General features: G+C 41.9%; 1 protein-coding gene across 3 annotated transcripts in view; it reads left to right on the plus strand.

Moving 5' to 3' along the window:
• Window positions 1-23,577, plus strand: part of LOC128657270 (gastrula zinc finger protein XlCGF26.1-like) — a 51,048-nt gene that overhangs the window by 2,833 nt on the left and 24,638 nt on the right. Inside the window, exons 2-6 of one of the 3 annotated variants that reach the window (XM_053711548.1) lie at window positions 231-386; window positions 580-628; window positions 2,110-2,210; window positions 2,645-2,749; window positions 4,626-4,739. In XM_053711548.1, the coding sequence (XP_053567523.1) occupies window positions 335-386; window positions 580-628; window positions 2,110-2,210; window positions 2,645-2,749; window positions 4,626-4,739 (421 nt within the window). In that variant the 5' untranslated portion in view covers window positions 231-334. Of the gene's footprint in view, window positions 1-230; window positions 387-577; window positions 633-2,109; window positions 2,211-2,644; window positions 2,750-4,625; window positions 4,740-23,577 lie in introns of those variants that run through there. The other 2 variants (XM_053711549.1, XM_053711550.1) reach the window with 2 other exon arrangements.

Below are 23,577 nucleotides of genomic sequence, written 5' to 3' on the forward strand. Positions count from 1 at the left end.
AAGGTCTTAGAAATTAACATATGATAACATATGAGCTTACCTAGGACTGGCTTTCAACAAAGAATACCAAGAGAACAAAGCAAATTGGATGATAAAAGTAAATTGGAATTTTTTTTTACATTGCATGTCCTATCTGAATCATGAAAGTTTGATTTTGACTAGACTGTCCCTTTAATGTATACCCTATATGACAATGGACTGTACATGAGACTCTCTCTCTCTGTGTTTAGGCTCCTGTTACTATAAAGATCACGTACAATACAGATCACTGTGTTTGCCAGTAAAGGAGAAACATTATAAGAATATCTGAGAAATTCATTTGCTGAACAAGACAATGTCTGACAAGACCGAGAACCAAACCTCAGACCTTCCTGATGCACACGAAGGTAAGCAGGACGTCACATGCATGTCACCTGGTTTTGTTATTAGAATGGGATAATATTTACATTAACTAACCAGAAATCTCAGTGATCTGATCATCTTAAAGGGACATAGGGGTTGGTAGTATATTGGTAATGTACAGAAGTCTCTACTACGCAGTGTATAACATCTTGCTTTACTCTTGTTGTTAATGACCAGATCGGGACTATGTGCTCATGCCCAGTCTCTGCGTGAGGAGCTCTTATTGGTAGGTAAGCTCCATGCACAGTGTACCAACCAATCATCTATTGCACATGTTGCCAATTTCTTATATACAGAATGTCTAAACATGGTTTTGTTTGTTTTTGTAGGCACTTTGCATTGTACAATGTCTTACTCTGGTGTGCTTGAATTGTACAACACCAGCTGATGAAATCTGAGTGCAATCTATACATGACAGCAGTGCTTGTCATCAGAGTATACTGACATAGGCTCACAAGCGTGCTCTATAAATGGCAGCAGTGTTTGTCATCAAAGTATACTGAAGTTGGCTCACAAGCGTGCTCTATATAAATGGCAGTAGTGTTTGTCGTCAGAGCATTCAAAGGTAGATTCAGGAGCATGCTCTATATGTGCAGCAGTGCTTGTCATGAGAGCATACTGAGGTAGGCTCAGAAGTGCATTCTATCTATGGCAGCAGTGCTTATCATGAGAGCATACTGAGGTAGGTTTAGGTGTGCACTCTATATATGGGAGAAGTGTTTGTCATGAGATCATACTGAGGAAGGCTCAGGAGCACTAATCCCACTCTGGGACAAAGGGCCACTGGAGCGACCTAGGGTAAAGGCCAGCGGGGTTCCGGGGTAGCCTGGCTGGCTAGTAGTTCCATGAGCCCGGCCAGCCAGGAAGGGGTCAGGCGGTAAGCGATCAGCTCTTCCATGAGGAGGTAGAAACAGTGCGAGCAGAGGACAAAAAGAGTCTGGGACATTGTGTAAGCCACAAAAGAGGCAAAAACAATATAATAAACAGTGACTTATGTAGTAGGGGGGTGGGGGTAGCCTTGGCAGCCTGGTATCCATGACAAGGAGCATCCACTATTTATGGCAGCAGTGATTGTCACGAGAGCATACTGAGGTAGGTACAGGAGCATGCTCTATATGAGGCAGCATTGTTTGTAATGAGAGCATACTGAGATAGGCACAGGAGCGCCCTCTATATATGGTAGCACTGCTTGTCATAAGAGCATACTGGGGTAGGTACAGGATCATGCTCTATATGAGGCAGCAGTGATAGTCATGGGAGCACACTGAAGTAGTCTCAGGAGCGTGCTTTATGTATGACAGCAGTGCTTGTGAGAGCGTACTGAGATAGGCACAGGTTAAGTTGGATCAAGTAGTTGGATACATACAATGTGACCACTATTCCAAGACGCTGGTTTATTTGAGTCCATAGTTGGTACCTGTTTACCTTTTCAATTGGGATTTTTTTTTCTTCTTAGCTGTGCTACTGTACTTAATTTTTTTTTATTATTTAAATTATATATTTTAAAATCTGTGCCAATTTCTTCCCAAAAGTAATTCAATATTACTCAATGCTGTAAGTGTCTGCATTTAATACAAAGTGTGATTCTATTATCTAGATTATTAGGCTTAAGGTTATTATTGTAAAAAAAACACACAAATGTCTGTTATATAAGTTTGTTACACCCTGTACCGTGCACTATCAGTTAACTTCCTGATGTAATTACAGGGTGTCTAGAGGAAAACCTGGGCTATTAAATGTGAAGGAAGAGGATGAGACAGATGACATGAATAGTCATCAGACTGAAATACATTGGTCCCTCCCTGCCGGTGAGTAGTAATACGTGAGAGTCTGCCGGGGCTGTGCACACAGTTACTTACTGCTCTCCCTCCCTGCCGGTGAGTAGTAATACGTGAGAGTCTGTCGGGGCTGTGCACACAGTTACTTACTGCTCTCCCTCCCTGCCGGTGAGTAGTAATACGTGAGAGTCTGCCGGGGCTGTGCACACAGTTACTTACTGCTCTCCCTTGTAGTTTACTGTCCGGTTTATAAGCGCAGATAACAACATGAGTTTAACCCTTGTTATGTTCATGTTTTAGTTTTATTAAAGGCTAAATACATCATAAAGGCTCACAGTAAAAAAAAAAGTGTGTGTGTGCTGTTATTATTGTCTGTCTGGGAAATGCACAAACTGTGTTATGGTAAAGTTATAAAAAAAACTAGATCATGTGATATAAAAACTGAATCTGCTTTATTTGTACAGATGAAGATAACGCTGATATAGTGAAAGTTGAGATAACAGAAGATCTGTGTGTGAGGCATCAGCTGGAAGCACCCGATGAGGAAACTAGTGACAGCATCAGCCCAGGTGAGTGTGCACTTGTGTGTCTGAGGGACACAGGTGAGTATGCACTTGTGGTGTGTCTGAGGGATGCAGGTCATAGTTAAGTGTGCATGTATGTTGTGTCTGAGGGACATGGGTTACAGGTGAGTGTGCACTTATGGTGTGTCTGAGGGACACAGGCTACAGGTGAGTGTGCACGTGTGTTGTGCCTGAGGGATGCAGGTCACAGGTAAGTGTGCACGTATTTTGTGTCTGAGGGATATGGGTTACAGGTGAATGTGTATTTTGTCTCTGGGAAACAGGTTTACAGGTGAGTGTGCATGTGTCTGAGGGATGAAGGTTGCATGGGTATTGTGTGTTTTTGGGTTACAGGTGAGTGTACACTAGGTGATTGTGCATGTATGATGTGGTTTACAGGTGAGTGAGCACATATATTGTGTGTGTGTGTGTGCGCTATGTTGGTTACAGGTGAGTGTGTACATATATTGTGTGTGAGGTACGTGAGTTACAACTGAGTGTGCCCATATATTGTGTGTGTGAGGTACGTGAGTTACAACTGAGTGTGCCCATATATTGTGTGTGAGGTACGTGAGTTACAACTGAGTGTGCCCATATATTGTGTGTGAGGTACGTGAGTTACAGGTGAATGTGCACATATATTGTGTGTGAGGTATGTGGGTTACAGGTGAGTGTGCACATATATTGTGTGTGAGGTACGTGAGTTACAGATGAGTGCACTTATATTGTGTGTTAGGTACGTGAGTTACAGATGAGTCCACTTATATTGTGTGTTAGGTACGTGGGTTACAGGTGAGTGTGCACATATATTGTGTGTGAGGTACGTGGGTTACAGGTGAGTGTGCACTTATAGTGTGTGTGTGTGAGGTATGTGGGTTACAGGTGAGTGTGCACTTATATTGTGTGTGAGGTACGTGGGTTACAGGTGAGTGTGCACTTATATTGTGTGTGTGTGTGTGTGTGAGGTATGTGAGTTACCGGTGAGTGTGCACATATATTGTGTGTGAGGTACTTGAGTTACCGGTGAGTGTGCACATATATTATGTGTGAGGTACGTGGGCTACAGGCGAGTGTGCACATATATTGTGTGTGAGGTACGTGGGTTACAGGTGAGTGTGCACATATATTGTGTGTGAGGTACGTGGGTTACCGGTGAGTGTACACATATATTGTGTGTGAGGTATCTGAGTTACCGGTGAGTGTGCACATATATTGTGTGTGAGGTATGTGGGTTACAGGTGAGTGTGCACATATATTGTGTGTGAGGTACGTGGGTTACAGGTGAGTGTGCACTTATATTGTGTGTGAGGTATGTGAGTTACCGGTGAGTGTGCACATATATTGTGTGTGAGGTACGTGGGTTACCGGTGAGTGTGCACATATATTATGTGTGAGGTACGTGGGCTACAGGTGAGTGTGCACATATATTGTGTGTGAGGTACGTGGGTTACAGGTGAGTGCGCACATATATTGTGTGTGAGGTACGTGGGTTACAGGTGAGTGTGCACATATATTGTGTGTGAAGTACGTGGGTTACAGGTGAGTGCGCACATATATTTTGTGTGAGGTACGTGGGTTACAGGTGAGTGCGCACATATATTGTGTGTGAGGTACGTGGGTTATAGGTGAGTGTGCATATATATTGTGTGTGAGGTACGTGGGTTACAGGTGAGTGTGCACATATATTGTGTGTGAGGTATGTGAGTTACAGGTGAGTGTGCATAGTAAGTGTGATAGTATACTAAATAATTCTCCTGTGTGCACATTGTATTTTTTTGTGTCCTCACATAATTTTTCGTTATATATAATGAGAGAGTAATTGATGCATCCCATGAGCACAACAAGTAACTTACACATATGCATGTGTATTTTTATTGTACAGGCTGTATGGATGTGACACCTTCAGATGGCTCAGCGGTTGAGCACGGAGGAGAACCGTATGTGTGTGATCACATGAAGACTGAGCAGGATGAAGTTCCTATAAATACGGCTACAGGTGATTAGCAATAATTAACACATTACCCTTAAATATCCGCTGGATATAGCACAGGTCTTGCCTCCGGCATGCAGTCCTATCACTGCTGCGCCAGCGAAGTTACGCTAGTTAAACCCAAAACGACCACAGAAGTACAGGTTAAGTCTGTCATTAAGGGGTTAAGTAAAGGGAATATTCTGTGATGGTGACATTTTGCCTCATGTAAATAAGTTATATTTTCTCAGATGGTTACACAGCAGACACAAGTCAGTGAGCAACTCATGTATGAATAACTAAAGGCTAGATTGCAAATGAAGCATAGAAATATAAACATTACTGAGTGCTAACTCCGCTCAAGTTATATATGTGTGTGTATGTATGTATGTATGTATATATATATATATATATATATATATATATATATATATATATATACACGTGTGTGTGTGTGTGTGTATATATATATATATATATATATATATATATATATATATATATATATATATAGTGCTCCTATTCTTGTACTCATATTACAAGTTGAAAGTAACATTTTATTGCAAGAGCCAAAACCTCAGGCACGGTAACATCTGGAGGTCGGATATTGTGACCTTGCTGCATAGGCGTGTGTGTGTGTGTGTATATATAAACAAAATTTATGCTTACCTGATAAATTTATTTAATTCTTGACACTGTGTGTCCACGGGATCATCAATTACTGTGGGGAGGCAAAGAGCACCACAGCAAAGCTGTTTAAGTATCCCTTCCCACAAGGAAAAGGAGAGAAAGGAAATAACACAAGATGCAGAGGTGCCTGAGGTTATAAAAACAAAACGGTCTGAAAAAAAACAGGGAGGGCCGTGGACTCACCGTGTCAATAAATAAATAAATTTATCAGGTAAGCATAAACTTTGTTTTCTTTCTTATGACACAGTGAGTCCACAGGATCATCAATTACTGTTGGGAATCAATACCCAAGCTAGAGGACCCAGATAAGGGAGAGACAAGACAGGTAACCTAAACAGAAGGCACCACTGCTTGTAGATCCTTTCTCCCAAAAAAACCTCTGCCGAGGCAAAAGTATCAAATTTAGAAAAAGTGTGCAAAGAAGACTAAGTTGCCAACTTACAGATCTGTTTTACAGAGGCCTCATTCTTGAAGGCCCAAGAGGAAGACACCACCCAGGTGGAATGGGCTTTAATTCTCTCAGGAGGCTGCTGTCCAGCAGTCTTGTATGCCAAACGAATAATGCTTCTCAACCAGAGAAAGAGAAGTAGCTTTCTGACCCTTACGTGGCTTTCTGACCCTTACGTTTACCAGAAAAGAAAACAACAAGGCAGAAGATTGACAAAAGTCCTTTGTAGCCTGCAGATAGAACTTAAGAGCATGCACAACGACTAAGTTGTGTAACAAACGTTCCTTAAGAGAAGAAGGATTAGGACAGAGAGAGCAGACTGATTTTAAACACAGGCCTGATTCTGACCAGAGCCTGACAAAAAGATTGTACATCTTGCACGTCTGCCAGACGCCTGTCAAGAAGAATGGAAAGAGCAGAGATCTGATCCTTGAGAGAACTGACAGATAACCCTTTACTTAAGGCCTTCCTGGAGAAAGGATACAATCCTTGGAATCCCCAAGAAAATCCTTTAGATTCACACCAATAAAGATATTTGCGCCATATCTTATGGTAAATCCTTCTAGTAACAGGCTTGCGAGCCTGGAATATGGTCTCAATAACCGATTCAGAAAATCCACGTTTAGCTAAAATCAAGCGTTCATCTCCAAGCTGTTAGCTTCAGAGAAACGAGATTCGGGTGAAGGATGTGCTTCTGAAGCAGAAGGTCTTTCCTGAGAGGTAGTCTCCACGGAGGTAGGAATGACATCTCTATTAGATCTGCATACCAGATCCTGCAAGGTCACTCAGAGGCAAATGACTCCTGGAAGGAGAGCAAACAGAAGAAACTGAAATGCCAGACTGAGTTCCAAGAAAAAAAAAACGCCATAACATCTATCAGGGCGGTCAATGGATCATGTGATCGTGATTCATACCTTGGAAACTTGGCGTTCTGACGAAAATCTCTCAGAAATCAACTCCGGGCCCCCCATTTGAGGGTTTACCTAGAGAAACCCTCTAGAAGGGGAACCCACTCCCCGGGATGAAATATCTGTCTGTTCCGAAGTTGGCCCCTGGAAAGCGGATGACAGACAGCAATAGTGAGCTTCCGCCCACTAAACAATCCAAGTCGCCTCCTATATGGCTAAGGAACCCCTAGTTCCTCCCTGTTGGTTGACATAAACCTTTGAAATGACATTGTCCGACTGGAACCAAGCTAAGGACGACAGAGGCGAAGCCATCAGAGCATTGCAAATCACTCTATTCCAAGATAAGTAGGAGAACAGACACTTCTGAGTCCGAAATTTTAAACAAGACCCAGATAGCTTACCAGCCCAGTAGGTTGGTATCCATGGTCACATCACCCAGGAATATCTCCAGAAGCATGCGCCCTGAGATAGATACTCCTGAAAAAATACTATGGGAGAGAGTCTCTTGTTGACTTATCTAGATCTATCCTTTGAGGAAAATCAACTGCAGCTGGATCCGAACTCGCAACCTACTGGTTGTAAAAGGGTTAAGCTATCTACCAGACAACTAGAGCTTGCTGTTGGATGGACAGTAGACTGCAGAGAGAGGAAAAGGAATAAATCCTTGATATCTGAACTCTGTGTCAGGGTGCCAGGAATCAGACTGAGACAAGAAGTGCAAAAATAATCACACCTTTATTAATAGCAAAAAATAATAAAAAGTCCACAAGTCAAATAACAAGCCAGGAATTGAAACCAAAACTGGTAGTCAGACGAGCTGAGTCAGGAGCCAAAGCGAGTAGTCAGACGAGCCGGCATCAGGAACAAGGAGAACAGCAGAGTCGGGAACAAGCCAGGGATCAGGAACCAGGAGGGACGTCAGACAGCCAGGTAATACACAGGAGCTCTCACAAACCGGTCTGAGACAACGCAAGGGCAAAGCATACTGAACAGAGGCCCTTTAAATAATAAGTGATGACATCACAATTCTGAGACTGCATCCTGTCTCACACGGATGATGTACACCAGTCTGGCCATAAAAGGAAGTGCAGGAAATGAGCAGCATCACACAGTATGCACCAGAGTCAGGAAGAGAGGTGAGTAAAATGGCTGCCAACAGCACATGGCAAACAGATCAGGGAAAAACCCTGACACCTATGTAGATGGAATAAGGGAACACTTCTCCAGATTAATTTCCCAACCACGGGAAATCTCTTGAGAGAGATTGATCGAAATAAGGATGACACCTGAACAATATACAGGGAGTGCAGAATTATTAGGCAAGTTGTATTTTTGAGGATTAATTTTATTATTGAACAACAACCATGTTCTCAATGAACCCAAAAAACTCATTAATATCAAAGCTGAATAGTTTTGGAAGTAGTTTTTAGTTATAGCTATTTTAGGGGGATATCTGTGTGTGCAGGTGACTATTACTGTGCATAATTATTAGGCAACTTAACAAAAAACAAATATATACCCATTTCAATTATTTATTTTTACCAGTGAAACCAATATAACATCTCAATATTCACAAATATACATTTCTGACATTCAAAAACAAAACAAAAACAAATCAGTGACCAATATAGCCACCTTTCTTTGCAAGGACACTCAAAAGCCTGCCATCCATGGATTCTGTCAGTGTTTTGATCTGTTCACCATCAACATTGCGTGCAGCAGCAACCACAGCCTCCCAGACACTGTTCAGAGAGGTGTACTCAATGGGGTTCAGATCAGGTGAACAAGGAGGCCATGTCATTAGATTTTCTTCTTTTATACCCTTTCTTGCCAGCCACGCTGTGGAGTACTTGGACGCGTGTGATGGAGCATTGTCCTGCATGAAAATCATGTTTTTCTTGAAGGATGCAGACTTCTTCCTGTACCACTGCTTGAAGAAGGTGTCTTCCAGAAACTGGCAGTATGACTGGGAGTTGAGCTTGACTCCATCCTCAACCTGAAAAGGCCCCACAAGCTCATCTTTGATACCAGCCCAATCCAGTACTCCACCTCCTCCTTGCTGGCGTCTGAGTTGGACTGGAGCTCTCTGCCCTTTACCAATCCAGCCACGTGCCCATCCATCTGGCCCATCAAGACTCACTCTCATTTCATCAGTCCATAAAACCTTAGAAAAATCAGTCTTGAGATATTTCTTGGCCCAGTCTTGACGTTTCAGCTTGTGTGTCTTGTTCAGTGGTGGTCGTCTTTCAGCCTTTCTTACCTTGGCCATGTCTCTGAGTATTGCACACCTTGTGATGTTGCAGCTCTGAAATATGGCCAAACTGGTGGCAAGTGGCATCTTGGCTGCTGCACGCTTGACTTTTCTCAGTTCATGGGCAGTTATTTTGCGCCTTGGTTTTTCCACACGCTTCTTGCGACCCTGTTGACTATTTTGAATGAAACGCTTGATTGTTCGATGATCACGCTTCAGAAGCTTTGCAATTTTAAGAGTGCTGCATCCCTCTGCAAGATATCTCACTATTTTTGACTTTTCTGAGCCTGTCAAGTCCTTCTTTTGACCCATTTTGCCAAAGGAAAGGAAGTTGCCTAATAATTATGCACACCTGATATAGGGTGTTGATGTCATTAGACCACACCCCTTCTCATTACAGAGATGCACATCACCTAATATGCTTAATTGGTAGTAGGCTTTCGAGCCTATACAGCTTGGAGTAAGACAACATGCATAAAGAGGATGATGTGGTCAAAATACTCATTTGCCTAATAATTCTGCACTCCCTGTATTGTCCAGAAAAGCATCCTTGTACTACCCCAGGACCTAAAATTCTTTTCTCGGCTGACGAAACTTATATGCTAGAAAGATCCCGAACCATGGGAAGAAGAAACACACATCCCTCAGATCTATGTTCTTATGAACAGACCCTCTAGAACCAAAAGAGGATATTATTTGGAAGGTCAGTAGTCAGCAACAGGAAAATCCTTTAAAGGAAGGAAGACACGGAGAGAGATATCCCTAGCTTCTCATATTCCTGTGAAAAATTCAAAACACGTCTAGGAACGTTTCCTTATAGGAAGGAACATCATGGAAATGATAGAGTTAACAAAACTTTCAAAGGTTGACAACGACAGGGGTATCAATGTCGTCCAAGAAGCCGAAACCACCTGAATACGTGAGGTGTCCAAGCATACATCTGAAGGAGGTAACTTCAGCATCAGATGAAGGAATTATACTGCCCAAACTGAGATTTCACCCTCAGAAACTATCGGCTAATGTCCTCCACACCAACAAGGTGAATCTTCAAATGTCCTCTTGCGTTTCCCTGTAAGAAAGGAAAAACAGATGCTGCTACAGATACTGCAGAAGATAACTGAGCTGCAAAATCTGCAGGCAAAAAATACTCCTTCAGGAGATTGAGAGGAACCGCAGGGCACTGCATGTGACACTATAGAGCCTTGGGACTTTAAAGGAGAAAGCTGTTGAATTGACTGAACAGAATCATCCTGGGAGACATGAGGGTCAGAGGGCAACATATATCTGCATCAAACAGCTTTGGCTAAAAAAGTAGCACAGAAAACTTTTTTTTTTTTTTTTTTTTATTAAAATCTTACTAAACATGAGGAAAAGAATGTTCTGGGAAAAAAAAAAAAAAACTATTTGTTTCACAAGAGCCAACAATAAGGAATTCCTAGGAACAGACCCCTGTTCTATACCAGAGCATATGCCCTAAAACACACATTATTGTGTAAAAACTAAAATGCTTATTTATAAAAAAAAACCTTACTTAAAGGTTTATAAACTATGCACTCTCTACAGAAAATATTCAAGAAATCTATCAGGACAGCCTCTCTATGTAGGCTGAACAGTACTAAAACATATAATAAGGCACTTGGCTATAGAACCGGAAGAATACCAACAAAGGGGGGGGAGACAGAGGGATGATGCCTCTATACTTCTTAAAGATTAACATCCTACAGCAGAAAGGAATGCCGTCCCGCTCTCAGTCCAGAGAACGAGGTTGCGATCATCTGCAAACATAGCAATTCCTAAAAATGGCGCCTCTCTTCACTAGGAAGGAGGCGGAGCCAAACATTGTAGTAGATGAGACAAGCTACATCGCACTTACCGACAATAAAATTCAATTTCGCTGTCAGACCTGAGGCTGCTCTTCAGTCTGAAACATCAATTAAGAATCCCCATCAAAGGAAAGTAACATACTGCCAGTACCGCTCCGCTGTTTAGAAATAGCGGAAAGAGAAGGTGTATCATCCCCATAGGACTTAAATCCCAACATTCAACTCTCTCTGACTTGGTGGTTAGACCATCATCGTTTAATTCAGGGGGCCTCTTTTGTTCGTCCTACTTGGACTGTGATCACAACAGATACAAGTCTTTTAGGTTGGACAGCTGTCTGGGGATCTCTGACAGCACAAGGGGTTTAGAAAGAGGCGAGGTTACCAATCAATATTTTAGAACTCCGTGCTATTTTCAGGGCTCTTCAGGTTTGGCCTCTGTTGAAGAGAGAACCATTCATTTGTTTTCAGACAGACAATATCACAACTGTGGCATATGTCAATCTTCAGGGTGGGGCTCACAGTCCCCAAGCTATGAAAGAAGTATCTCGGGTACTTTCTTGGGCGGAATCCAGCTCCTGTCTAATTTCTGCGGTTCATATCCCAGGTGTAGACAATTGGGAAGCAAATTATCTCAGCCGTCAGACTTTACATCCGGGGGAGTGGTCGCTCCATCCAGATGTGTTTTTTTCAGATTGTACAGATGTGGGGTCTTCCAGAAATAGATATAATGGCTTCTCATGTAAACAAGAAACTTCCCAGGTACCTGTCCAGGTCCAGGGATCCTCAGGCAGAGATGGTGGATGCTTTAGCAGTTCCTTAGTTTTACCAGCGTGCTTATATCTTTCCACCTCTAGTTCTTCTTCCAAAAGTGATCTCCAAGATCATTATAGAACAATCGTATGTGTTTCTGATAGCACCAGCGTGGCCTCACAGGTTTTGGTATGCAGATCTTGTTTGTATGTCCAGTTGCCAGCCTTGGCCACTTCCTCTAAGACAAGACCTTCTGTCTCAAGGACCGTTTTTCCATCAGGATCTCAAATTGTTAAATTTGAAGGTATGGAAATTGAACGCTTAGTGCTTAGTCATAGAGGTTTCTCTGACTCGGTTATTAATACTATGCTACAGGCTCGTAAGTCTATTTCAAGAAAGATTTATTATTGAGTTTGCAAGACCTATATTTCATGGTGTTCTTCTCATAAATTCTCCTGGCATTCTTTTAGAATTCCTAGAATTTTACAGTCTCTTCAGGATGGTTTGGATAAAGGTTTGTCTGCAAGTACTTTGAAGGGATAAATCTCTGCTCTTTCTGTCTTATTTCATAGAAAGATTGCTAAGCTTCCTGATATTTACTTTTTTTTCATGTTTTTGTTCATATCAAGCCTGTTATTAAATCAATCTCTCCTCCTTGGAGTCTTAATTTGGTTTTGAAGACTTTGCAGACTACTCCTTTTGAGCCTATGCATTCTTTGGATAATAAACTACTTTCTTAGAAAGTGTTGTTTATTTTGGCTATCTCTTCAGCAAGAAGAGTTTCCGAATTGTCTGCTCTCTCTTGTGAGTCTCCTTTTCTGATTTTCCATCAGGATAAGGCTGTCTTGCGGACTTCGTTTAAATTTCTTCCTAAGGTTGTGAATTCTAACATTAGTAGGGAAATTGTTGTTCCTTCCTTGTGTCCTAATCCCAAGAATGCTCTTGAAAGATCTTTGCATTCTTTGGATGTTGTAGGAGCTTTGAAATATTATGTTGAAGCTACTAAAGATTTCAGGAAGACTTCTAGTCTATTTTTTGTCTTCTCTGGTTCTAGGAAAGGTCAGAAAGCTTCTGCCTTTTCTTTGGCATCTTAGTTAAAGCTTTTGATTCATAAAGCTTATTTTGAGGCGGGACAGTCCCCACCTCAGAGGATCACAGCTCATTCTACTAGATCAGTCTCCACTTCTTGGGCTTTTAAGAATGAAGCTTCAGTTGATCAGATTTGCAAAGCAGCAGCTTGGTCTTCTTCGCATACATTTACAAAATTTTACCATGATGTATTTGCTTTTTCTGATGCAGTCTTTGGTAGAAAAGTTCTTCAGGCAGCTGTTTCAGTTTGGTTCTTCTGCTAATGTTTTAAGTTTTTTACTTTTCAATTTATGAGAAAAACTTTATTTTTTGTGGATTTAATTTTTTTCTGCACAAAATGGCTTTTTATTTTTTCCCTCCCTTTCTAGTGACTCTTCTGTGGACTTCCACATCTTGGGTATTTCTATCCCATATGTCTTTAGCTCATGGACTCTTGCCAATTACATGAAAGAAAACATAATTTATGTAATAACTTACCTGATAAATTAATTTTTCTTTCATGTAATTGGCAAGAGTCCATGAGCTAGTGACGTATGGGATATACATTCCTACCAGGAGGGGCAAAGTTTCCCAAACCTCAAAATGCCTATAAATACACCCCTCACCACACCCACAATTCAATTTTACAAACTTTGCCTCCTATGGAGGTGGTGAAGTAAGTTTGTGCTAAGATTTCTACGTTGACATGCGCTTCTCAGTATTTTGAAGCCCGATTCCTCTCAGAGTACAGCGAATGTCAGAGGGATGTGAAGGGAGTATCACCTATTGAATGCAATGGTTTTCCTCATGGGAGATCTATTTCATAGGTTCTCTGTTATCGTTCGTAGAGATTCATCTCCTACCTCCCTTTTCAGATCGACGATATACTCTCATATACCATTAACTCTACTGATAACTGTTTCAGTACTGGTTTGGCTATCTGCTATATGTGGATGGGTGTCTTTCGGTAAGTATGTTTTTATTACTTAAGACACCTCAGCTATGGTTTGGCACTTTATGCATTAATATAAAGTTCTAAATATATGTATTGTACTTATATTTGCCATGAGTCAGGTTCATGTATTTCCTTTTTTGCAGACTGTCAGTTTCATATTTGGGGAAAATAAACATATTAAGAAATATTTTTATTACCTTACCTTGACTACATTTTTCTTTGCAAATTGCGGGCAGAATTAGGCCCCCGGGTGCGCCAAATGCTAGACTTTATTGCGTCATTTTTTGGTGTGAAAGTACGTCCGTTGATGCAAGTTTGTCATTTCCGGCGTCGTAGTTGACGCCGAGTTCCTTACACATGGTTGCGTTGTTAGTGATGCGAGTGTGTCATTTCCGGACGTTGTTGGCGCCAAAAAATTTTCATTTTGTTGTGCATTGTACTTGCACTTTTTTCATTATTTTATTACCCCATTGCTATTTGCCTCTTGCCTTTTTCTATGTCAGAGGGCTATGCTATTTGCATTTTTTCCCATTCCTGAAACTGTCATATAAGGAAATTCATCATTTTGCTTTATATGTTGTGTTTTATTTCTCTTGTAAGGTGTATCCAGTCCACGGGTTCATCAATTACTTGTGGGATATTCTCCTTCCCAACAGGAAGTTGCAAAGAGGACACCCACAGCAGAGCTGTCTATATAGCTCCTCCCCTAACCCCCACCTTCAGTCATTCTCTTTGCAACTCTCAACAAGGTAGAAAGTATAAAGAGATATGTGGTGATTTTAGTGTAGTTTTGCCTTCAATCAAGAGTTAGTTATTTTCAAACGGTACCAGCGTTGTACTGTTTTACTCTCGGGCAGAAATTAGAAGAAGAGTTCTGCCTGGAGGTTGATGATCTTAGCGGTTTGTAACTAAGGTCCATTACTGTTCTCACAAATAACTGAAGAGTATGGGATAACTTCAGTTGGGGGAACGGTCTGCAGATTACCTGCTTTGAGGTATGTTCAGTATTTTTATTTCTAGAGAGAGAGATAAGTTCTAGAAAATGCTGACAGATCCTTGTGTATATTGAGGTAAGCTAGATGCAGTGATTGTATAACGACTGGGATCATGCTTACAAAGTGGGATAATGCTCATGTTAATGCTCATACTAAGTGGTGACAAAACGTTTACATGTTGCACAAATGGGACGTTTTTTTCTCTGAGGTGATAAGTCTTTAGTTGGGGCCTAATTTTCCACATGGCATAGTCAAATACTCCTAGGAGTATTTCCTTAAGGCCCCTCTGACATTGAGTGCATGGTGGGAGGGGCCTGTTTTCGCGCTTCTGTTGCGCAGTTTCTTTCAGACTGAGACATCCAGCATCCCTAGAGGAGTCCTCTTGCATCTGAGGACCACTATAGAGGGCTTCCCTAATAGTATTTGAGGGCCGGTAGGAGCCACAGCAGAGCTGTGGCAAGGTGTTACTGTCTTTTAATGGTGGTTGACGTTTTTTTGAATCCGGTTTGGGGGCTAAGGGGTTAATCATCCATTTGCAAGTGGGTGCAATGTTGCTTTAGTCCCTTACTCACACTGTAAACATTTCGAAGTCTTTACTACATTTTAACACTGTTTTGCAGTTTAAGTGTTAGTTTTTTTCTCTTAAAGGCACAGTACCGTTTTTGTTTAATTGCTGTTTCACATTTATTAAAGTGTTTTTCAAGCTTGGTGGTGTCATTGCTAGTCTGTTTAAACATGTCTGACATAGAGGAAACTCCTTGTTCAATATGTTTAGAGGCCATTGTGGAACCCCCTCTTAGAATGTGTACCAAATGTACTGAAGTATCTATAAACTATAAAGACCATATCATGGCTTTTAAAGATTTATCACCAGAGAATTCCCAGACTGAAAAAGGGAGGTTATGCCATCTAGCTCTCCCCATGTGTCAGAACCTATAACTCCCGCCCAAGTGACGCCAAGTACATCTAGCGCGTCTAATTATTTTACTTTACAGGACATGGCGGCAGTTATGACTAATACCCTTACAGAGGTATTGTCCAAACTGCCAGGGTTACAAGGAAAGCGAGACAGCTCTGGGGCTAGAACAAATACAGAGCCTTCTGACGCTTTAATAACTGTGTCCCATATACCCTCACTAGGCTCCGAAGCCGGTGCAAGGGAGTTTCTGTCTGAGGGTGACATTTCAGATTCAGGGAAGGCTTTACTTCAGTCCGATTCTGAAATGACAGCGTTTAAATTTAAGCTTGAACACCTACGCTTATTGCTCAGGGAGGTTTTAGCGACTCTGGATGACTGTGACCCCATTGTGGTTCCAGAGAAATTTTGTAAAATGGACAAATACTTTGCAGTGCATGTTTACACTGATGTGTTTTCAGAAATGATTACTAAGGAATGGGATAGACCAGGTGTGCCGTTCTCTCCCCCTCCTGCTTTTAAAAAGATGTTTTCCATAGATGTCGCCATACGGGACTCGTGGCAGACGGTCCCTAAGGTGGAGGGAGCTGTTTCTACCCTAGCTAAGCGTACAACTATCCCTGTCGAGGACAGTTGTGCTTTCCTAGATCCTATGGATAAAAAATTGGAGGGTCTCCTTAAGAAAATTTTTATTCATCAAGGTTTTATTCTGCAGCCTCTTGCATGCATTGCTCCAGTTACTGCTGCAGCGCATTTTTGGTTCGAGTCTCTTGAGGAGGCTCTACAGGTAGAGACCCCGTTAGATGATATCTTAGACAGGATTAAAGCTCTTAAGTTAGCTAATTCCTTTATTTCTGACGCCGTTTTTCATTTAACCAAGCTAACGGCTAAGAATTCAGGTTTTGCCATTCTGGCGCGTAGGGCGCTATGGCTTAAGTCCTGGTCAGCAGACGTTACTTCAAAGTCTAAGCTTCTTAACATCCCCTTCAAAGGACAGACCCTATTCGGGCCCGGCCTGAAGAGATCATCTCTGACATTACCGGAGGAAAAGGTCACGCCCTTCCTCAGGATAGGTCCAATAAATTAAGGACCAAACAGAATAATTTTTGTTCCTTTCGAAACTTCAAGGGTGGCGCAGCTTCGGCTTCCTCTAATGCAAAACAAGAGGGAAATTTCGCCCAGTCCAAACCAGTCTGGAGACCTAACCAGACTTGGAACAAAGGGTAGCAGGCCAAAAAGCCTGCTGCTGCCTCTAAGACAGCATGAAGGAGTAGCCCCCGATCTGGGACCGGATCTAGTCGGGGGCAGTCTTTCTCTCTTCGCCCAGGCTTGGGCAAGAGACGTCCAGGATCCCTGGGCACTAGAGATTGTTTCCCAGGGATATCTTCTGGAATTCAAAGGTTCATCTCCAAAGGGGAGATTTCATCTCTCACAACTATCTGCAAACCAGATAAAGAGAGAGGCATTGTTACGTTGCGTTCAAGACCTATTGGTTATGGGAGTGATCCACCCAGTTCCAAGAGAGGAACAGGGGCAGGGTTTCTATTCAAACCTTTTTATAGTTCCCAAAAAAGAGGGAACTTTCAGACCAATCTTGGATCTCAAGATCCTAAACAAATTTCTCAGGGTCCCATCCTTCAAGATGGAGACAATCTGAACCATCCTCCCTATGATCCAGGAGGGGCAATATATGACTACCGTGGACTTAAAGGATGCTTATCTCCACATTCCGATTCACAGAAAGCATCATCAGTTCCTCAGGTTCACCTTCCTAGACAGGCATTACCAGTTTGTGGCTCTTCCCTTTGGGTTAGCCACGGCGCCAAGAGTCTTTACAAAGGTTCTAGGGTCCCTTCTGGCGGTTCTAAGTCCGCGGGGCATAGCGGTGGCTACTTACCTAGACGACATTCTGATCCAGGCGTCGACTTTTCAAATCGCCAAGTCCCATACGGACATTGTTCTGGCCTCTCTGAGGTCTCACGGGTGGAAAGTGAACAGAGAAAAGAGTTCTCTCTCTCCTCTCACAAGAGTTTCCTTCCTAGGAACTCTGATAGATTCAGTGGAAATGAAAATGTTTCTGACCGAGGTCAGGATATCAAAGCTTCTAACTTCCTGCCGTGTTCTTCATTCCACTTCTCGGCCGTCAGTGGCTCAGTGTATGGAAATGATCGGCCTAATGGTGGCGGCAATGGACATAGTTCCGTTTGCCCGCCTACATCTCAGACCACTGAAACTTTGCATGCTCAATCAGTGGAATGGGGACTACACAGATTTGTCTCCTCTGTTAAATCTGGATCAAGAGACCAGGGATTCGCTTCTCTGGTGGTTATCTCGGGTCCATCTGTCCAGGGGAATGAGTTTCCGCAGGCCAGAGTGGACTATAGTGATGACAGATGCCAGCTTTCTGGGCTGGGGCGCAGTCTGGAACTCCCTGAAGGCTCAGGGTTTGGGGACTCAGGAGGAAGCCCTCCTTCCGATAAACATTCTGGAACTCAGAGCGATATTCAATGCTCTTCAAGCCTGGCCTCAGCTAGCTGCGGTCAGATTCATCAGATTTCAGTCGGACAATATCACGACTGTAGCCTATATCAACCATCAGGGGGGAACAAGAAGCCCCCTGGCAATGATGGAGGTTTCCAGGATAATTCTGTGGGCAGAGGTTCACTCTTGCCATCTCTCAGCTATCCATATCCCAGGAGTAGAGAACTGGGAGGCGGATTTTCTAAGTCGGCAGACTTTTCATCCGGGGGAGTGGGAGCTCCATCCGGAGGTATTTGCCCAGCTGATTCAACTATGGGGCAAACCAGAACTGAATCTGAAAGCGTCTCGTCAAAACGCCAAGCTTCCTTGTTACGGGTCCAGGTCAAGGGATCCCCAGGCAGCACTGATAGATTCTCTAGCAGTGCCCTGGTCTTTCAGCCTGGCTTATGTGTTTCCACCATTTCCTCTCCTCCCTCGTCTGATTGCCAAGATCAAGCAGGAGAGAGCTTCAGTGATTTTGATAGCACCTGCGTGGCCACGCAGGACTTGGTATGCAGATCTGGTGGACATGTCATCCTTTCCTCCATGGACTCTGCCGCTGAGGCAGGACCTTCTACTCCAAGGTCCATTCAAACATCCAAATCTAATTTCTCTGCGTCTGACTGCTTGGAGATTGAACGCTTGATTTTATCAAAACGTGGTTTCTCCGAGTCGGTCATTGATACCTTGATTCAGGCTCAAAAAGCCTGTCACCAGAAACATTTATCATAAGATATGGTGTAAATATCTTCATTGGTGTGAATCCAAGGGCTACTCATGGAGTAAGGTCAGGATTCCTAGGATTTTATCTTTTCTCCAAGAAGGATTGGAAAAGGGATTATCAGCTAGTTCGTTAAAGGGACAGATCTCTGCTCTGTCTATTCTTTTACACAAGCGTCTGGCTGATTTTCCAGGCGTTCAGGCTTTAGTTAGAATCAAGCCTGTGTTTAAACCCGTTGCTCCGCCATGGAGTTTAAATTTAGTTCTTAAAGTTCTTCAAGGGGTTCCGTTTGAACTTTTGCATTCCATAGATATCAATCTTTTATCTTGGAAAGTTCTGTTCTTAGTAGCTATCTCTTCGGCTTGAAGAGTTTCTGAGCTATCTGCCTTACAGTGTGATTCCCCTTATCTGATCTTCCATGCAGATAAGGTAGTTTTGCGTACCAAACCTGGGTTTCTTCCTAAGGTAGTATCTAATAAGAATATCAATCAGGAAATTGTTGTTCCGTCACTGTGTCCTAATCCTTCTTCAAAGAAGGAACGTCTGTTACACAATCTTGACGTGGTTCGTGCTTTAAAGTTTTATTTACAAGCTACTAAGGATTTTCGTCAAACATCTGCATTGTTTGTTGTGTACTCTGGGAGGAGGAGAGGCTAAAAGGCTTTGGCAACTTCTTTCCTTTTGGCTGAGAAGCATAATCCGGTTAGCTTATGAGACTGCTGGCCAGCAGCCTCCAGAAAGAATTACAGCTCATTCTACTAGAGCAGTAGCTTCCACTTGGGCTTTTAAACATGAGGCCTCTGTTGAACAGATTTGTAAGGCAGCGACTTGGTCTTCGCTTCATACTTTTTCTAAATTCTACAAATTTGATACTTTTGCTTCCTCTGAGGCTATTTTTGGGAGAAAGGTCTTACAGGCAGTGGTGCCTTCCGTTTAAGTTCCTGCCTTGTCCCTCCCTTCATCCGTGTCCTAAAGCTTTGGTATTGGTATCCCACAAGTAATGGATGAACCCGTGGACTGGATACACCTTACAAGAGAAAACAAAATTTATGCTTACCTGATAAATTTCTTTCTCTTGTGGTGTATCCAGTCCACAGCCCACCCTGTCACTTTAAGGCAGGTGTTTTTATTTTTAAAACTACAGTCACCACTGCACCCTATATTTTCTCCTTTTTCTTACTTGTCTTCGGTCGAATGACTGGAGGTGGGGGTTAGGGGAGGAGCTATATAGACAGCTCTGCTGTGGGTGTCCTCTTTGCAACTTCCTGTTGGGAAGGAGAATATCCCACATGTAATGGATGAACCAGTGGACTGGATACACCACAAGAGAAATAAATTTATCAGGTAAGCATAAATTTTGTTTTTACATTTTGCAAGATGTCACAATCTGATCCTGTCTCAGAAGTATCTGTTGGAACTTTGCTGCCTGATATCGGTTCTACCAAAGCTAAGTGCATTTTATTTCCGATTGTCATTTGTAAATAGTTGTCATGATAAACTTTTACATGCAGATAATATGTCCATCAGTAATAGTACATTGCCTGTTGCTGTTCCTTCAACTTTTAATGTACATGTTATACCTATGAATTTTAAGAATTTGTTACTAATTCTATTCAGAAGGCTTTGTCTGCTATTCCGCCTTCTAATTAATATAAAAGGTCTTTTAAAAACTTCTCATAAGGTTGATGAAATTTCAAATGACCGACAACATAATGATGTATCCTCCTCTGATGAGGATCTATCTGATTCAGAAGATCCTTCCTCAGATATTGACACTAACAAATCTACTTATTTATTTAAAATGAAGTATTTTCATTCTTTGTTTAAAGAAGTTTTAATTACTTTGAATATTAAGGAAACTAGTCCTCTTGATATTAGAACTAGTAAATTCTGCTGGTTTTTTTTTTTAAACCTCCTTTGGTTACTCCAGAGGTTTTTTTTCCTGTTCCTGATGCTATTTCTGATATGATTTCTAAGGAATGGAATAAGCCAGGTACTTCTTTTATTCCTTCTTCAAGGTTTAAAAAATTGTATCCTTTACCAGCAATTTTTATAGAGTTTTGGGAAAAGATCTTTTAGCTATTTCTACTCTTGCTGTACGTACCTCTATTCCTATGGAATATAGTACTTAAGTTCCTTTTAGATAGGAAACTTGAATCTTATCTAAGGAAAGCTTATTTATATTCAGGTCATCTTCTCAGGCCTGCAATTTTTTTGGCGGATGTTGCAGCTGCATCAACTTTTTTGTTGGAGAATTTAGCGCAACAAGAATTGGATTCTGATTTATCTAGCATTGTTCGCTTACTGCAACATGCTAATCATTTCTGTTGCCATTTTTTTATATCATCAAGATTGATGTTAGACCTATGTCTTTAGCTATTTTTAGCTAGAAGAGCTTTGTGGCTTAAATCTTGGAATGCTAATATGTCTTCAAAGTCTAGATTGCGATCTCTTCTTTCCAAGGTAATAAGAGACCTAAGGGTAAATCTAAAGCTTCTAACCGTTTTCGTTCGTTATGTGAAATAAGGAACAAAAACCTAATCCTTCACTCAAGGAATCTGTTTCCAATTGGAAATTTTCATCTAATTGGAATAAATCCAAGCCATTTAAGAAACCAAAGCCAGCCCCTAAGTCCGCATGAAGGTGCGGCCCTCATTCCAGCTCAGCTGGTAAGGAGCAGATTAAGGTTTTTTTCAAGGATGTTTTGATAAATTCTGTCCAAAATCAATGGTTTCAGAGTATTGTCTCTCAGGGGTATCGAATAGGATTCTGAGTAAGACCTCATGTGAAGATTTTTTTCTCTCATGCATCCCAGCAAATCCAGTAAATGCTCAGGCTTTTCTGAAGCGTGTTTCAGACCTGGAGTTTCAGGGGTAATCATGCCAGTTCTTTTTCAGGAACAGGGTCTGGGGTTTTTATTCAAATCTATTCATTGTCCCAAAGAAGGAAAATTCATTCAGACCAGTTCTGGAGCTGAAAATTTTGAATCATTATGTAAGAGTACCAACTTTCAAATGGTGACTTAAAGGACTATTCTGCCTTTTGTTCAGCAAGGACATTTAATATTCCGATTCATTCGGATCATTTTCAGATCCTGAGATTCTCTTTTCTAGACAAGCATTACCAATTCGTTGCTCTTCCATTTGGCCTAGCAACCACTCAAAGAATCTTTTTAAAGGTTCTAGGTGTCCTACTCTCTAATCTGAAAGCGGGGTATTGCGGTGTTCCTTTATTTGGATGATACCTTGGTACTCGCTCAGTCTTTACGTTCTGCAGAATCTCACACAAATAAACTAGTGTTGTTTCTTCTCAAACATGGTTGGAGGATCAATTTACCAAAGAGTTTCTTGATTCCTCAAACAAGGGTCACCTTTTTTTGGCTTCCAGATAGATTCAGTTTCCATGACTCTGTCTCTAACACACAAGAGACGTTTAAATTGGTTGCAGTCTGTCGGAACCTTCAGTCTCAGTCATTCCATTCAGTGGCTATGTGCATGGAAGTTTTAGGTCTCATGACTGCAGCATCAGACACGATTCCCTTTGCTCGTTTTCACATGAGACCTCCCTAGCTTTGTATGCTGAACCAATGGTGCAGGGATTATATAAAGATATCACAATTAATATCCTTAAATCCCAATGTTCGATACTCTCTGACTTGGTGGTTAAATCACCAGCGTTTAGTTCAAGGGGCTTCTTTTGTTCGTCCAACCTGGTTTGTGATCACAACAGATGCAAGTCTTCAGGTTGGGGAGCTGTTTGGGGATCTCTGACAGCACAAGGGGTTTGGAAATCTCAAGAGGCGAGATTGCCAATCAATATTTTAGAACTCTGTGCAGTTTCGGAGTTCCTCAGTTCTGGCCTCTGTTGAAGAGAGAACCGTTCATTTGTTTTCAGACAGACAATATCACAACAGTGGCATATGTTAATCATCAGGGTGGGACTGTCAGTCCCCAAGCTATGAAAGAAGTATCTTGGATACTTGCTTGGGCGGAATCCAGCTCCTGTCTAATTTCTGCGGTTCATATCCCAGGTTTAGACAATTGGGTGGCGGATTATCTCAGCCGTCAGACTTTACATCCAGGGGAGTGGTCTCTCCATCCAGATGTGTTTTCTCAGCTTGTTCAGATGTGGGGTCTTCCAGAGATAGATCTCATGGCCTCTCATCTAAACAAGAGTCTTCCCAGATACCTGTCCAGGTCCAGGGATTTTCAGGCGGAAGCAGTGGATGCATTGACACTTCCTTGGTGTTATCAACCTGCTTATATTTTCCCGCCTCTAGTTCTTCCAAGAGTGGTCTCCAAAATCATCATGGAACAATAGTTTGTGTTGCTGGTGACTCCAGCATGGCCTCACAGGTTTTGGTATGCGGATCTTGTTCGGATGTCCAGTTGCCAACCTTGGCCACTTACATTAAGGCCGGACTTACTGTCTCAAGGTCTGTTTTTCCATCAGGATCTCAAATCATTAAATTTGAAGGTGTGGAAATTGAACGCCTATTGCTAAGTCATAGAGGTTTCTCTGACTCAGTGATTATTACTATGTTACAAGCTTGTAAATCTGTCTCTAGAAAGATATATTATCAAGTTTGGAAGACTTACATTTCATGGTGCTCTTCTCATAGATTTTCTTGGCTTTCTTTTAGAATTCCTAGAATTTTACAGTTTCTTCAGGATGGTTTGGATAAGATTTTGTCTGCAAGTTCTTTGAAGGGACAAATCTCTGCTCTTTTTGTTTTATTTCACAGAAAGATTGCTAAACTTTCTGATATTCATTGTTTTGTACAGGCTTTGGTTCATATCAAGCCTGTCATTAAATCACTC

This window comes from Bombina bombina, chromosome 4, assembly GCF_027579735.1.
Source record: "Bombina bombina isolate aBomBom1 chromosome 4, aBomBom1.pri, whole genome shotgun sequence".
NCBI classification, from domain to species: Eukaryota; Metazoa; Chordata; class Amphibia; order Anura; family Bombinatoridae; genus Bombina; species Bombina bombina.